The sequence below is a fragment of the Rhineura floridana genome, chromosome 11, assembly GCF_030035675.1.
Source record: "Rhineura floridana isolate rRhiFlo1 chromosome 11, rRhiFlo1.hap2, whole genome shotgun sequence".
NCBI lineage: Eukaryota > Metazoa > Chordata > Lepidosauria > Squamata > Rhineuridae > Rhineura > Rhineura floridana.
In genome coordinates, this window is record NC_084490.1 from 1,095,216 (window position 1) to 1,109,517 (window position 14,302).

Sequence of the window (14,302 nt, forward strand, 5' to 3'; positions counted from 1 at the left end):
CATAGCTCCAGCCACGCCACCAAGAAGGCCTGCTTTGGCAGCCATGTGCAGATCATCACTTTTGTCCCCCTGGCCTGACGATGCTTTAACAGGCAGGTTGCAGCCTTAACTCACCTTGGCACCTAAGCCATGTGTGTTGGGGTTTTGGCAGAGCTTTCCAGCTAGTACTGCAACAACAGCATTGTGGGTGTGAAAAATGTATTTATGCCTCTTCTTCCGGGCCCCGCCAATGTTTCCGGGAAAGCTGCGTTGGGGTGTTTGCAGCTGTCTTGGTTCTTATGGGGGCGAGGAGGACGCCTCTCTGGCGGGTGGAATCAATGGGGCCGGCTCCTAGCTGGGTCGGGGTCCAAAAATGCTTAGGGAATAAGGTCGCGCCTGGACTGGAGTTTGGGGCTTGTGCTGATACTTGTTTAGCGACCCAGGGACGGAAAGTGGGGAGGACGGCGAGGAGGGAGAAGGGGGGGGCTGGGTGCGTGGGAAATTTCTCCGGCAGATTCCCAGCCCTGAACTTTGCAACCTGGCCACGCGCCGCAACAGAAGGAACAGCCCCAATTTCGGAAGAATGGGAAGAGCTAAGTCCCGGGCCTTTGGAGGGGGGGGAGGTTCCGCCCAGACTTCCGTTTCCAGAGCCCCGTGCCGCGAGCAAGGCGCCCAGCTCCCGGCCGGTCCTGCCTGCCCTGCTCTGTCCCTGCGGCGGCAGCCTCCTCCTCCTCCTCTTGCGCGCTGAGCTCAGACGCTGCCGGGCCGGGCCACGGCGAGCTGTCAGCTATCGGGGCGGAGCGCAGCTCTAGGGAAGGAAGGGAAGGGGCCGAGCCGCAGCTGGTGCTGGGGGCTTAGAGAATGGCGGCCGGCAGCGGCAGCGGCGCTGGACCAGGATCAGCGGGATCCCCGCCGGCAGGTGCGCCCGGGAGGCGCCGGGGAGCGCGCGGGGCGCCCTGGTGGCGTCGCGCTCCGGGCCAGCCTCGCGCACGGCGGCCGGAGGGCAGCGGGGCCTGGCGGGGAGGAGGCGACCGGGGCCCCGGCGGAGTGAGGGGGGCCCTGGCGGGAGCAGGGCAGCCACAGCGGCTGCGGCCGGGCGCGCGGCTACAGGCTGCGGGTCGTGGGAGGGATGGGGATGGGGCGCGTGGGTGGGCGCCGCGGCAGGTGTGGCGGAAGGACCGCTGGGATGGGCGATGGGGACGAGGGGGGGCGGCAACGGGCAGGTGTGTGTGTGGGGTAAATGAGATCTGGTGCTTGTGGGCTCAGCGAGGGACTCGCGGGGGTGGTGAGCCGCGTGTGGGGCTGGGGTCGATCTGGGACGCTGGGAGGAGCTGATGCTGGGCGTTGAAGGGGCTGAGGTTGGCCATAGGGGGTGATGATAGACCCCTGCGTGTGGTAGGTATGCCTCTGTTGCGGGGGGGGGGCAACAGAGCCAGAAATGGCCCCTGTTTTGCCGAGGAGGATGGGGCACAAAGGCTGGGGGGTTGTATGATTGCGCCCCCCTGCCCGCCTGCCTGGGGGATGCTGCTAGGACCAGGGCTGGCCGAAGAAGAGACAGGCCCCTCTTGTAGGGTGCGGGGCAGGCAGGGCACCTGGAGGGGGGGATATGTGTGAGGGGTTGAAGGGAGCCCCCCTTCAGTTGACACAGACCACCAGAGCTGGAAGATGTGAGGGGCAGCAAAGAAAAGGGGGGTCTCGCTGCTTGGTGGCCCCTGAGGGGGGGGTCTCTTTAGAGAGGGCAGCAATGAGTGAGTGAGGGAGAGAGAATTAACACCCCCCACCGGATATGAGGCTTGTTGGCCAATGGAGGTGAGGTAGTGGAGTGGGGAGGGGAGTGGAAGGCCTATAGGTCAGGCATGGGGCACATGGGGAGTTTGGGGGTGAATGGATGGGGTATCGAGGGGTTTGAGTATAGGTAACAGCCTCCCCCCCAGTTTCTTAAACCCCCCACGTGCCGGCTGCCTCTCCAGGTCTGATCCCAATCCTCCTCACCTGTCCTGATCGGAGCCCCCCAGGCCGAGAACTCTAACGCTACCACCACTCAAAGCTCTAAAGATGAACAAGGAAGCCACGGAGGTCTCTGGTGAGTTGTGGGGGGAGAGTTTTCACGGACAGGTTTCTTATCTCTTCTTGCTGTGATGGGGGCACAGAATATGGGGCGGGGGAGGAGTGGCACTGCATCATAGACAGGAAATGCCTTCCTCCCATTCCAACAGACCCAGGAGTCCTGCCTGCCCCTCCCCCACTGGCTTCTCTGTGCTTTAAAGTGCTGGATTCCTGTCCATTCCTGTCTTGCGCACGGAGCACCCCCTCCCCCCAGATCTGAACTTTGCACTTCATTCATATGCCCCTGTTTGTTCCTGTCTGTCAGAGGGGGGAGGCTCTCCTCTTGTCCATGCAAGTACAATATGTAAGGGAGGAGAGGGCAGGGCCTTTTCAGTGATGGCGCCCATGCTTTTGACTATTCTCTCATGGAATATTGGCTTTGCCACTCACTTTGATGTCATTTTGTCACCAACCACAGGCTTCTTTATTTAGGAAGGTGCTTCTAGATTGTGGTGAGGAGGGTGTTTTCAATTCAGCAGAGCGATGGAGCAGCCAAGTGTTTTTTATTTGATTTTAAATGGGCTGCTGCTGTTGAGTGTTTTGGTTAGGGTCTGGTTTTTGTGTGTGCGCGGCTTTTGAATTTGTTACTGGCATTTGCTTGGAGTGCTATCGTGGTCAAGAATTATACTTGTAGGTTTTAAAAGCAAGCAAAACTAACAGAGGACCCAAGAATCTTCATTCCTTGCCAGAGGCCTCCACCTTGGCTGGTCCTATAGATTCTGAAGAAGGGAGGCAAGAGAGCAGCATAGGGATGGAGAATCTCTCTTCAATCCTTCCACTGCAAACAAAACAGAACTCCAACACAGCCTTCTGCAACTTGGTGCCCTCCAGATATTTTGGACTACAGCTCCCATCAGCCCTGGAGGGCACCAGGTTGCAGAAGAATGACCTTAACATATCAGGGAGAAAAGGCCTAGCCCAGCTCTTTTTGTTTTCTACTGGCTTCTTTTTGGCAGAGAGTTTTGGGGATGGAGGGGAACATTCAGAAGCAGCGCAACAGATTCTGCCACCTCGGGACTCTTAGCACCTCGTTCCACCGCGCATTTTGATCAATGAACGTCCCCAAAACTCCAGGATGTCACCCCACTAAGGTTCACTCCCTGGGTTCCTCCTCTGCCTCCACCTCCTCTCCAAGGCTGTAGAGTCGGTACGTCAAACCTTTGACTCCGACTCTGACTCCAATGCCTCTATTTTTCTACTGTCCGACTCTGACTCCTTCATAAATGGCAAATGTATATTAATTTATTGATATTAATAAATTAATATTAAAATTAAAATATTAATTTTATTTTGAAGTCGGAGTCGGTACATTTCTACTGACTCCACCCAAAATTGCTTCCGACTCCGACTCCACAGCCCTGCTCCTCTCACCCAAGTCCCTTCCCAGAGAAGCCTGAGACTCTGGCTTCCCACTTACCTTCCCCTGAGTGCGAGTCTCACTCTCCACCTGCCTCGCCTCTTCTAGAGAATAACCACCACCTGAAGGTTTTCCTGCCGAAGAAGCTGGTGGATTGTGTGCCTAAGTGCCCTGCCCTGCCGAAGGAACGCCTGTGCTGGAACACCAATGAGGTGAGCCACGCGGAAGGTGGGAAGGGGCGGCTCTGTCCCACGGGGGTGCCTGCATCTTACTTATTTATTAGAATATTTGAATCCATAAGACTAAAGAGATCCTGTTGTGATGCTTCTTGGATACCTTTAGGCAATGGGGGTAGGGAGAACCTTTCTCAGGCCAAGGGCCACCTTCACTTCTGGGCAGCCTTCTGAGGGCCACCTGCTAGTGGTGGGCAAGGCCAGAGGTAAGAGCGGGTGGAGCAATGGATGCAAATTTTACTTTTATATAATAAGCTAGTTTCTACACACCCTTCTCCATCCTCCTTTCAGGCAAGCAAGAGGCATTTGTGAGTTCAGGGACACATATTCCAGCCAAGCAGAAATCCTCTGGGCGCGCGCAAGGGCCTAGGGAGAGTTTTGCATGCTAGATAGAGAGGCCTGGAGGGTGCACTTCCCTCTATAATTTGGGAAGTGACATACATGGTTAAGCTGACAGGCATAATAAGGGTAAGGTAAGGCAGACAAAGAGACAGTAACTTCATTGAGAAATTGAGTTTATTTTTTTAATGGCATAATAAAGATCTGGTAAACCTTTATTTAACATTATGATCTATAACCATTGACTGCAAAAAACACAAATAATTGGGTGTCAGAACAAATTAAACCGGAACTGTCACTAGAAGCTAAAATGATGAAACTGAGGTTATCCTACTTTGGAAACATCATGAGAAGACCTGATTCACTAGAAAAGACAACAATGCTGGGAAAAACAGAAGGGAGTCAAAAAAGAGGAAGACCAAACAAGAGATGGGTTGATTCCATAAAGGAAGCCACAGACCTGAACTTACAAGATCTGAACAGGGTGGCTCATAACAGATGCTCTCGGAGGTCACTGATTCAGAGGGTCGCCATAAGTCGCAGTCGACTTGGAGGCACGTAACAAGAACAAAAAGCCCCAACATGATCTATAAAATTACATTTTCTTGTCTGGACCACAAGTATAGCCTTAGATAATCACTTATCATTAATGGTTGAATTACCTTAATGATCATATTTATACATTTTATTTATTTATTTGTATTCTCATGTACTTACTCTATGTAATCTATATCAATAAGAGATGTAAATTAGTTTCTTCTTTTTGTCGTCTAATTAAAGTAATCAGTCCTGCCTCTCAGTCTAAGGCAGCCCTTCCAACCTGGTGCCACTCCGGGTGTTTTGGGCTGCAGCCCCTGTCAGCCTGAGCCTGTATGGCTGGCGATCAAGGATGACGGGGAGTCCAAAACAGCTGGAAGGCACCAGGTTGAGGAAAGCTGGTCTAAGCTCAAGGCTCTTGAGGCAGCAATTTTAATGTACTGAAAATCACAAACCTTAAAAAAGAAGCCTCTCTTGGCAGTAAGGATCAAATACTGCTGCAAACTAGAGAAAATAAGTATGCATACGCCTATCCCCTAAACACAATGCAAATGGATGCCTGGCAGATAGCTGGGGCAGGGAGTTCCAAAAGCAAATGCAGTCCTGGATCAATCGGTCTTGATTGCTTTAAGGCGCTTTGTGCGTGGCTACCCTTGTATTTTGACCAGAAGCATCTGCAAGTGCAGGCTGCTCACAGGAGCAGGTTACTGGCATCATGTTAGTCCTTTGCTGAGAGAGCTGCCCTGTTGCCAATTTGCTACTGGGCCAGGTTCAAGGTGCTTGTGTAGTTCACAGAGCCCAAAACAACTTGGGCCCAAAGTACTTTAAGGACTGCCTGATCCCTTACGCTGCGCTTTGATAGCCGAGATCTTCTGCTGGGGGCCTTTTGGCGTTTCCCCTACATTGCCCTCGAGGTTCAGTTGGGTTTTCAAGGTGGCAGGCCCTGCCCTGTGGAACTCCTTGCCAATAACCCCCGCTTTCTTTTAGACATCTTTTAAAAGCTACTGTGGAGACAGGCCTTTGGAACATGACTTTTTAAAAACAAACAAACACCTGACCAGTCCTTATCGTTCTGTTATCATGCTTTTATGGTGCACACTGCCTTTATGAAATACAGCTTAAAAATATTTTTTTTGAAATGCAGCTTAAAAATATTCAAATATTTATTCATTTATTTGATTTATATCCCGCCCTTTCACCCAGTAGGAGCCTGCAATACCCATATAAATACCTATACATCTGGGGAGGTGTGGGGAGGGTTGTGCCCCCTCAGGCAGTGGTGGCTGGTCCGTTAGGGTGTCTGGGGCACTGCCCCCCATCCTCGCTCTGCCCTCAGCCAGCCCCCCTCTGCCTCCCTTCTTGCTTGCATCCGGTCCAGGGGGGCCCGGGCTGTCTTCTCCCTCCCCCTTCCTCCTCAGTCTCTGTTGCCCCCGAAGAACCTCGCAGGGAGGAGGATGGGGGGGACCAGCATCCGTTTTCTCTGCCTCTCGTTGGCTCTCGGGCTTCACTTGCTACACTTTGGGCTCCTGCCCCACCAGCTGCCACTGACCTCAGGTGTCGGGAGCTCATTTTTTTCACGCCGCTGGAGTACGGGGGGCATTTCTGGTACTGTTGCGTGACAGAGGAGCTATTTGTGAAACTTGGGGAACAAGGTGCACTTTATATTTTATGCATTTTAATTTATTTTATTGTTTTGGTGATTTTATTGTTTACAATTTTATTATGTACATGTTTGATTTTATTTTTGTAAGCCGCCCTGAGGGCCCTATTATAGAGTAGAAGGGCGGGATAGAAATATTTCAAATAAATAAATAAAATTAGAGGCAAGGCTAGCCCCAGGACCTGTTTCCAGTGATGGGCTGAACCCTGGACCATTTGAAGTGGTAGTAATATTTAGTCACACATTTTATTACCTTTTTTCCTAATTCAAGGTGCTGACATTAGCATTTAAAGCTGTGAATGGCTTGGGCCTCAAATATTTGCAGGAGGGCCTATCCCAATAGCAGCTAGCCTGGCCTTTAATATCTGCATGTGCGGGTGAGACTTGCTCACGGTCCTGCCAATGGGTGCCCCTCATTTGGTGGGGAGGTGAGGCTACCACCTTCTCTGTGGTGGCCCCTCCAACTAAGGGACTCCTTCCCTGTCTGCCCCCCACACTGGCATCTTTGCTCTGACAACTAAAACACACACTTGTTTGTCTAAAACTTTGGGGAAGGGTGATTGGGGCTGATGTTTTTATCTCTGCTTTTATTGTTTTAGCCTGTTATTACGTCAGATTACATGCTTGCTGCCCTGGGCTCCCTTTGGGAGGAAGGGAGGGGCAAAAATGTGACAAAGTGGTTTCCACTGCAAGGAAATACAAGGCTAAACAACACAATTAAATAATCATAGCAAGTGCACAAATAAGAGCAGCATCAGGAAATTTAAAACCTCATAAAACAAAATAGGAATATTTTATGCATTTTTTTAAAATTGAAAAAGAGAATAAGGCAGTGTTGGAGCCTTCCTAAATGGTTTTGGAAGCAAGACCTAGAATGTGAGGGCTATGGCGTTAAAAGGCCTGACCTATGGCCATCCAAACCTCTTATATGGAAAGGTCAGACAGCAAGGGGGACTTACTTGGGGTCCTATAGGGAAGAGGAGGTCCTTAGGGCATGCGGGTCCCAGGGCATGCAAGGTATGAAAAGTCAAAACCAGCTCCTTGAACTAGGCCCAGAAGCATCAGTGCAGCCAGATTGACGAGCACCTGCCTCCCAAGAGACGCCAGGATCCCTGGAGGAGCATTTTGCACTAGTTGAACCTTCTTCAAAGGCAGTCTCAAGCAGCTTTGCAGTAATCAAGCCTGGAGGTTGCAGAGGCATGACCTGTCTTAAAAGTGGAGGAAGCCTGCTGATCAACTATAGTCGGGCAAAGGCACCCCATGAGCAAAGCTGATCTCCTAAGAATCCTCAGTCCCTGTTCCTGATCTGACAAGCTTGCACAGACCTGATCAATCACTGTTGTTGTTGTTGTTGTTTTTAATTATTATTATATTATATATTATTATATATTATTATATATTATTATTATTATTACCAAAGGTCCAAGGGTGGGTTACAACAATTTTAAAAAACAGCATTAAAAAGAATTAAAAACAACATAAAATCACGAAATAGGGTGGGTCCTAAAAATTATGCAGCCATGAGAGTGGCTGGTATACTATAGTCAGCATGGATTTTTAGCATTCCGCAATGTTAAATTGAAAATACCCCCCATGCCATTCTCATGCTTCCCATAAGCTCATTTCAAAACAAAGCCTTATAAAACTTATAGTCCTGAACTCAGAAACACTTGCTTAACAACCCTCTAAATTTTCATGGCGATACACAAAACAGAGAATCGAGAGTTCAAAGTGTAAAAGGAGAGAAAAAAACCCCAGAGTGCTCATAATTTGTTGAAATTAATTAAAAATCAGCCATGTTCACAGAGTACCTGTAATCCTATTACTAACCTTGCCCCATACTCTGACCTTCATCTTCTGCAGTTTAAAAGTTAAAAAAAATGCCTGGCTGATTTTTAATTAATTTAAGAAATTTTGGCTTGAACTCAATGATAATGTTGGGCATGCTCAATAAGAACCAACTGTCAGTATTCTAAAAGCCAGACTCACAGCTGCTTTGCTTGCCTAATCAGGGGGCCACACCCACAGTCATGGCTTCCCCCAAAGAATCCTGGGAAGTGTAGCTTGTGAAGGGTGCTGAGAAGAGACTCTTATTCCCCTGACAGAGGTCCAGTGGCCAGCGTGGTTTAACAGCACCCTTCACTAACTACACTTCCCAGGATTCTTTGCCTATCCTAGGACTATGACCTGGGAGACCCCTGATTAAAATGCCCTTGGACGCATCAGCAACTGGCACAGTCTGAGGCAGGCGCTGTACAAAATAAGTTTTGCTTTGAGGAGATCTGGTGAATGGGTGTTGCCCACACGAATTGCCCTCTTCCCCCCTCCCCCCGGTCATATAAGTTTCTAGAAACTCTGAGGATGAGAATAATATGAGTCCAATTTACGAGCCGTGTCTCATTAAATATCTCAAGGAGATTTCACAGTGAAAACATCAACAGTAAAAACAATTGGATATGTAAAAGCAGTTTCAAATCCAGTTCAGGTGCCACAGACTAGGGTAAATATCTCCACTTAAAAGACTTTGTCCTTCCTTCCTTTCTAGGTGTGATTTGGCTCACTGTTACAGACAAAAAAAAAACACCCGGCTGCATTTGCTCCATGATTTTGGTACCCCGCAAGGTGCATTATGTGTGGGGTTATCTGTTTGGGAAGGTTTATTTAATTTATTTATTTATTTATTACATTTACCTTTCTTTTCATGCTAGAAACCCAAGGCGGCTTACACATGGTTCCCAGGCGGTCTCCCATCCAGGCACTGACCAGACCTGACCCTGCTTAGCTTCAGCAGGGAGCTGGCCTCATGTGCCTTCAGACTATAGCCTGGGACATAGCCAGGTTGGCTTGGCAGGGTGAGGGATGAGAAAGGTTCTCACTTTTGGCCAGCTGCCTGTCGGTGTTTGACTCGCTGTCCTCTTGGTCCCGTCGAGCGCAGTTTCTGTCGCTCTGGAATCCTGCGTGGATATACAGACGCACCCCTCTGCCCTCCACATCCTGGCCATGTCTCATAACAACCGTGATGGGGGAGGCAATTTTCTGATTGAGCTGCTTTCCCTCCTCCCCTTACTCTCTTTTTCCATCTTAGGAGATCGCTTCCTATCTGATCACCTTTGAGAAACATGAAGAGTGGCTCTCGTGTTCACCCAAGACCAGGTAAAGGGGGCGGAGTCGTGGCCTCCCTCTGATTTGGGACATTTTGGGGACAGTCACACAGGGTAGGGAACGGAGGCACAGAAATGTTTTCAGGAAGAGAATAATTTGCTGCGGGGGCTCCCATCTTGGGCCGATGCCAGAAGGTGGTTCGTTACTGTTTTTTGTCTTAATTAACGTGTCTTTATTCCGTCTCAAGGACAGAGCGACTCTGGCATAACTGCCATGTACTTGGTCTTTGTTTTCCCCTTCAAAACTTCCTAATTTGCCCTCTGGTCCCTCCCTCCGTTTTATTTAATCGGTTTTGTCCTACTTTTCTATTGCGCAACTTACTAATGAACACAAATATGTACGTGTTCCTACATTGTGCATTTTTCTTCTTTTAAGATATTAAGAACAAAAAACGCATGCTGTAGGAGTTTAGGAAGCTGCTAAACGGAGTCAGCTCATTGGGGTCCATCTAGCTCAGTACGGCCTACTGGCAGCAGTGGCTCTTCAGGCTTTCAGACTCGGTGGTCTCTCCTAGTCTTACCTAGAGATGCCATTGGGGATTGAACCCGAGACTTTCTGCATGCAAACCAGATGCTCTGCCACTGAGATATAGCCTTTTCCCAAATATACAGCAGCAATAGTAGCAGAGCAAAAACTGGTTAAATATTTCAGGGAACAGCTTAAGAAGCAAGGAATCTGCCTTGCACCAACCAAGTCTGACCATTGGTCCATCCAGCTCAGTGCCGTTGACTCTGCTGGGCTGGGATTCTCCAAGTGTTCCGGCGGAAGTTGATCCCCAGCAGTGCCTGGTGATGCCTGGGATGTTTCGCACGCGAAGCCTGTGCTCTGCTGTGAGCTGCAGCCCCTTCCTCAAGCTCGCTTAAACAGCTCCTTTAAGGCAGTGGTTCTCAAACGGTGCGCTGCAGCACACTGGTGCGCCGCAAGAGGTGGCTAGTTGTGCCGCGAATATTATGAAAGTATATTATGAATAAGTTATTTTTATTCATAGTTTAAAATATATTAATATATTTTTAATTTTGTACTGGAAGTACACCAGAAATTTTTTATATGTCTTACAGTGCGCCGCGAACCAAAAAAGATTGAGAACTGCTGCTTTAAGGGAGAGCCTGTGCAGGCCAAACTCTCTCAAGACAGCTTCCAACATGCAAACTACCATAAAAACTACCAGCAAAATACCAACAAAAAGCACTAACAATAACATGCAAAACATTAAGCCCAACATAGCGAAACAGCACTAAGCTCAGATCAAATGGTTGTACCTAAAACAGCATCTCACCAAACTGTGGCACAAGGAAATTTCTGCAAAAATAGTTTTAAAGGAAGGCCCCTTCAAGGCTTGCTAAGGGACCTGATGATCTTCAGTAGGAACAGAGTTCCACAGGTGTGGAATCACCGCAGAGAGCACCAGTCTCCTTGATCCACAGGAGTGCATGCAAACAGGGTCTCCAAGAATGACCCCCAAGTGCAGGCAGGATTGATAAACGTGCTGGGCCCATAACCCTTGTTGCTGTGTGTTTGTGTGCTAAATTTGTTTAAAGCAGCACAACAGCAGCAGAGAGTAACAGCGGATGTTGAAATGCGAGTGTGCCAGCGTGTGCTTGCATTTGCCTAAGAAAGCAGGCCTTTACCCTGCATCAGCATCACTGAGACTTGAGACTTAGTAAAATGAGAAAAGCTACTTTATTTATAGAAATACATAGTAGATAGAAAGGCAAACCTAGTTCTAACTAACTAGCTAAGTTGGAGGCATAACACCCAGGTGTGGGAGTCAGCCCCATGGCTAGGAGAGACAGCAGAGACAAAGGGATGTCTCCTTTCTCCCGGACAGCCAGAGAACAAAGGAGTGGAAAGGGCAGAAGGAGGAGGGGCAGGTAAGCTTCCCTAAAGGCGTAACATTCTAGTAGCCGGAAGGAAGTCAGTCAGAGCATCACAGATAAAGGTAATCCAGCCTATCCATCTGGAGGACCCGAACTCTCTCTCCCTTCTGGAACATAGATAAAAGAACAAAACAGGAGTTGCTCTTGCCCCACTTCCAACACACCTGTACTGAAATTAGCTTTCAGTGCTCATCTAAATGCATGGAAGGGAGGGAGCCCAGTGCGTAGAGGGGTATAAAATCATGCATGCAGTGAAGAAAGTGGGCAGAGCTGCTCTGGCCCTGTTGCTCACTCCCCCATTTCCTCCTCCTGCCCTCCTGCATGTGGCGCCTGGCAGACCCCAGAATGGATCCATCATTCTGTACAACCGCAAGAAGGTGAAGTACCGGAAGGACGGCTATTGCTGGAAGAAGCGGAAGGACGGCAAGACCACCCGTGAGGACCACATGAAGCTGAAAGTGAAAGGCGTGGAGGTACAGGGGGCAGACTGACAGAAGGGGAAACGCCAAGAGGCAGAAATGCTGTGCAGGGGCCAGCACCGCTAGGCCTCTTCCAGGGCCCATAAGCCAGCAGGGGATGGTGCCAAACCCCAGAGTGTTCTCTCCCAGACAGGGGAGAAGGATCTAGTCTGGGGGTTCCCGAACTGTGGCCCATGGACCACCAGAGCTTTGTTCAGAGCTTTGTCTGTGGCATGTTCCACATTAAATATTCATATTGTGGTGTAGTGGTTAAGGTGCTGGGCTACGACCTGGGAGACCAGGGTTCGAATCCCCACATAGCCATGAAGCGCACTGGGTGACCTTGGGCCAGTCACTGCCTCTCAGCCTCATGAAAACCCTATTCAGAGGGTCGCCCTAAGTCAGAATCGACTTGAAGGCAGGACATTTACATTTTATTTTTTTGTGGAGAAAAAAGTTTGGCAACACTGATCTAGTCTTAAGTGTCTGTGTGTGGGAGGGGGCACATGCTAGATCCAGACTCCAGGGACTCCAGATCACCCGTTGCTAGGCCCAGTTCAGGATCCTGTAAGCGGAGGCAGGGCAGGCAGAGCAACCTCAGTCAAGGTGAAGTCAGAGCCGGATGAGCCAACCAGGCAGGCCTTATCGCAGTCCAGCTCCTCAGCCTGAGTGCTGTCTGCCCTGGTTGGCAGCAACTGCTCTCCAAGGCTCCAGGCGGGGAGTCTTTCGCCAACCCTACCTGGAGATGCTGGAATTGGACCTGGGAACCTCTGCACGCCAAGCAGGTGTTCCGCCCCCTCAGCTATGGCCTATCCCCATAGGACGAGGTGGAGGTCAGTCCTACGAAGCAGAGGTGAGGGCCCGAAAAGGCAACCCAGGAAAGCAGTTGTCACCCTGGAGGGCGCCAAGTGGAGCCAAGGCAGGCCTGGGCGGGACTCTTCACAAGTCACGAGCCCAGACTGGGCCTCAGGGCAGCTAGCCCCTTCCCCCCCCGTTTGTGAGTGTTCAGAGTCTTTGGCACCAGCCGTGCTGTGCAGGCTGAGGCTCAGCTGCGGCTTCTGAGGGGGGGCTGCAGAAGGCAGGCTGGGGAGGGGCTGGAACTCCCGGGGAGACAGAGACGTCTGAGGCTGGTTGTGAGGGCAGCTCCCGGTCCAAGATGTCCTCTGTGTCCCCTGAGGGTGGGAATCTGGAGCCCCCTGGCCCTTCCTGCCAGCTCCGCCGCCCCACTCCAAGCCCGGAGAAGCAGCCTTTGGCCACCTTGCTCTCTCCCTCTGAGCACTGGTGTGGATTGGGCCCGGAGGAACGAGCGAGTGGGCAGCAGTGACAGTGATGAAGAACAAGTTGGGCTGTCCAGGGAAGGGACACTCCCCCCGTAAGGCTAATTAGCTTACAGGCTCCCCAGAACCTAGAGGTTAAACTACAGGTCACGACAACTGCTTGAGGGGCATTTGGGGGGGCATAGGGGTTGCTGATAAAAGGGGATGGGAGAGAAAAGTCTGGCTGGTCTTGGGGGTCGCGAAGCACTGAGCAGCCCACTACTGGGGTAGAACTCTTTGGCTTCAAAGAAGCCCGGCAAGGGGCATGCTGTGGGGAGGATGCATGAGGGCGTCTCGCTCTGCCCAGCAGCCCCACCCTGTGTCTTTCTCTCTCTCTGTGCCCCTCCCCTCCAGTGTCTCTATGGCTGCTATGTCCACTCGTCCATCGTCCCCACATTCCACCGGCGCTGCTATTGGCTGCTGCAGGTACGTCTCATGGGGCTGGGGAAGAATGGCCCTGCTTGGTAAGCTGTGGGAGACTCTTCTCCACCTGTCCTCCTCAGAGGGTGGGGAGCAGAAAAAGGCGCCTTGTCCCAGGGTTACCTGGGAGGAAAGTAGAACTGCAGAAAGATTGGGGTAGAGGGCCATCTCCTGCCTGTCCTTCCTTCCGTTTACATCCCACCCTCTGGTACTAAGTATTACTGCTACCGTTATTATTTAAAACCAACAGCCTAAAGCAATGGTGCACCGTTGTAAACTGCCCTGCAGTTTCACAGGACGAAAGGCTGCCATTTCCTGGAAACCCCCACTCCCCGGAGCCCATTTCCCCTCCTTGGTGAGATTGGGACTTTGTCCATATCCAGGCTGCTGGGCTCTTCAGACTTACTAATGATCCATATTCTTTGGATGACCCAAATGCGTGCGTGTTGATGGAGTCACTTTGTTCCTTGGGAAACTGGAGTTTAATGTGGATTTGAAGCTGCTTGTGTCTCTGAGTTTTTTTGTGGTGTCCGCATGACACCCCCCTCATACAAGGGACAGACAGCGCTCACACACACCCTGCTACATTCAAATTTTCCTAGTCCATGGATAATCGTATAAGGGAAGAAAATCCAGTATAAAATCACATGCAAGTCACTCCACATCCTGGCCTGGCCTGCTCTTTTGTGCAAATCTGGTACATGGAAAAACTTGAATTTCAACAATTTTTTTTTATAAAAAAGGTGTGCAGCACTGGCAAACAAATACCTGCATGCATGCCCACAGCGGACCTCAGATTTCCTAGCTTGGAGGACACCCACACATTTTTTTAATTGACTTTTGTGCAATTATTATTTA

The 14,302-nt window shown here is 50.3% G+C and overlaps 1 protein-coding gene across 2 annotated transcripts in view; it reads left to right on the top strand.

Moving 5' to 3' along the window:
- The first annotated feature begins 642 nt into the window (after window positions 1-642).
- The window catches only part of CAMTA2 (calmodulin binding transcription activator 2), a 55,002-nt gene continuing 41,342 nt past the window's right edge, over window positions 643-14,302 (top strand). For both annotated transcript variants that reach the window (XM_061590823.1, XM_061590824.1), the window contains exons 1-6: window positions 643-898; window positions 1,950-2,062; window positions 3,551-3,654; window positions 9,297-9,364; window positions 11,588-11,723; window positions 13,379-13,450. In XM_061590823.1, the coding sequence (XP_061446807.1) occupies window positions 2,035-2,062; window positions 3,551-3,654; window positions 9,297-9,364; window positions 11,588-11,723; window positions 13,379-13,450 (408 nt within the window). In that variant the 5' untranslated portion in view covers window positions 643-898; window positions 1,950-2,034. The remainder of the gene's footprint in view (window positions 899-1,949; window positions 2,063-3,550; window positions 3,655-9,296; window positions 9,365-11,587; window positions 11,724-13,378; window positions 13,451-14,302) is intronic.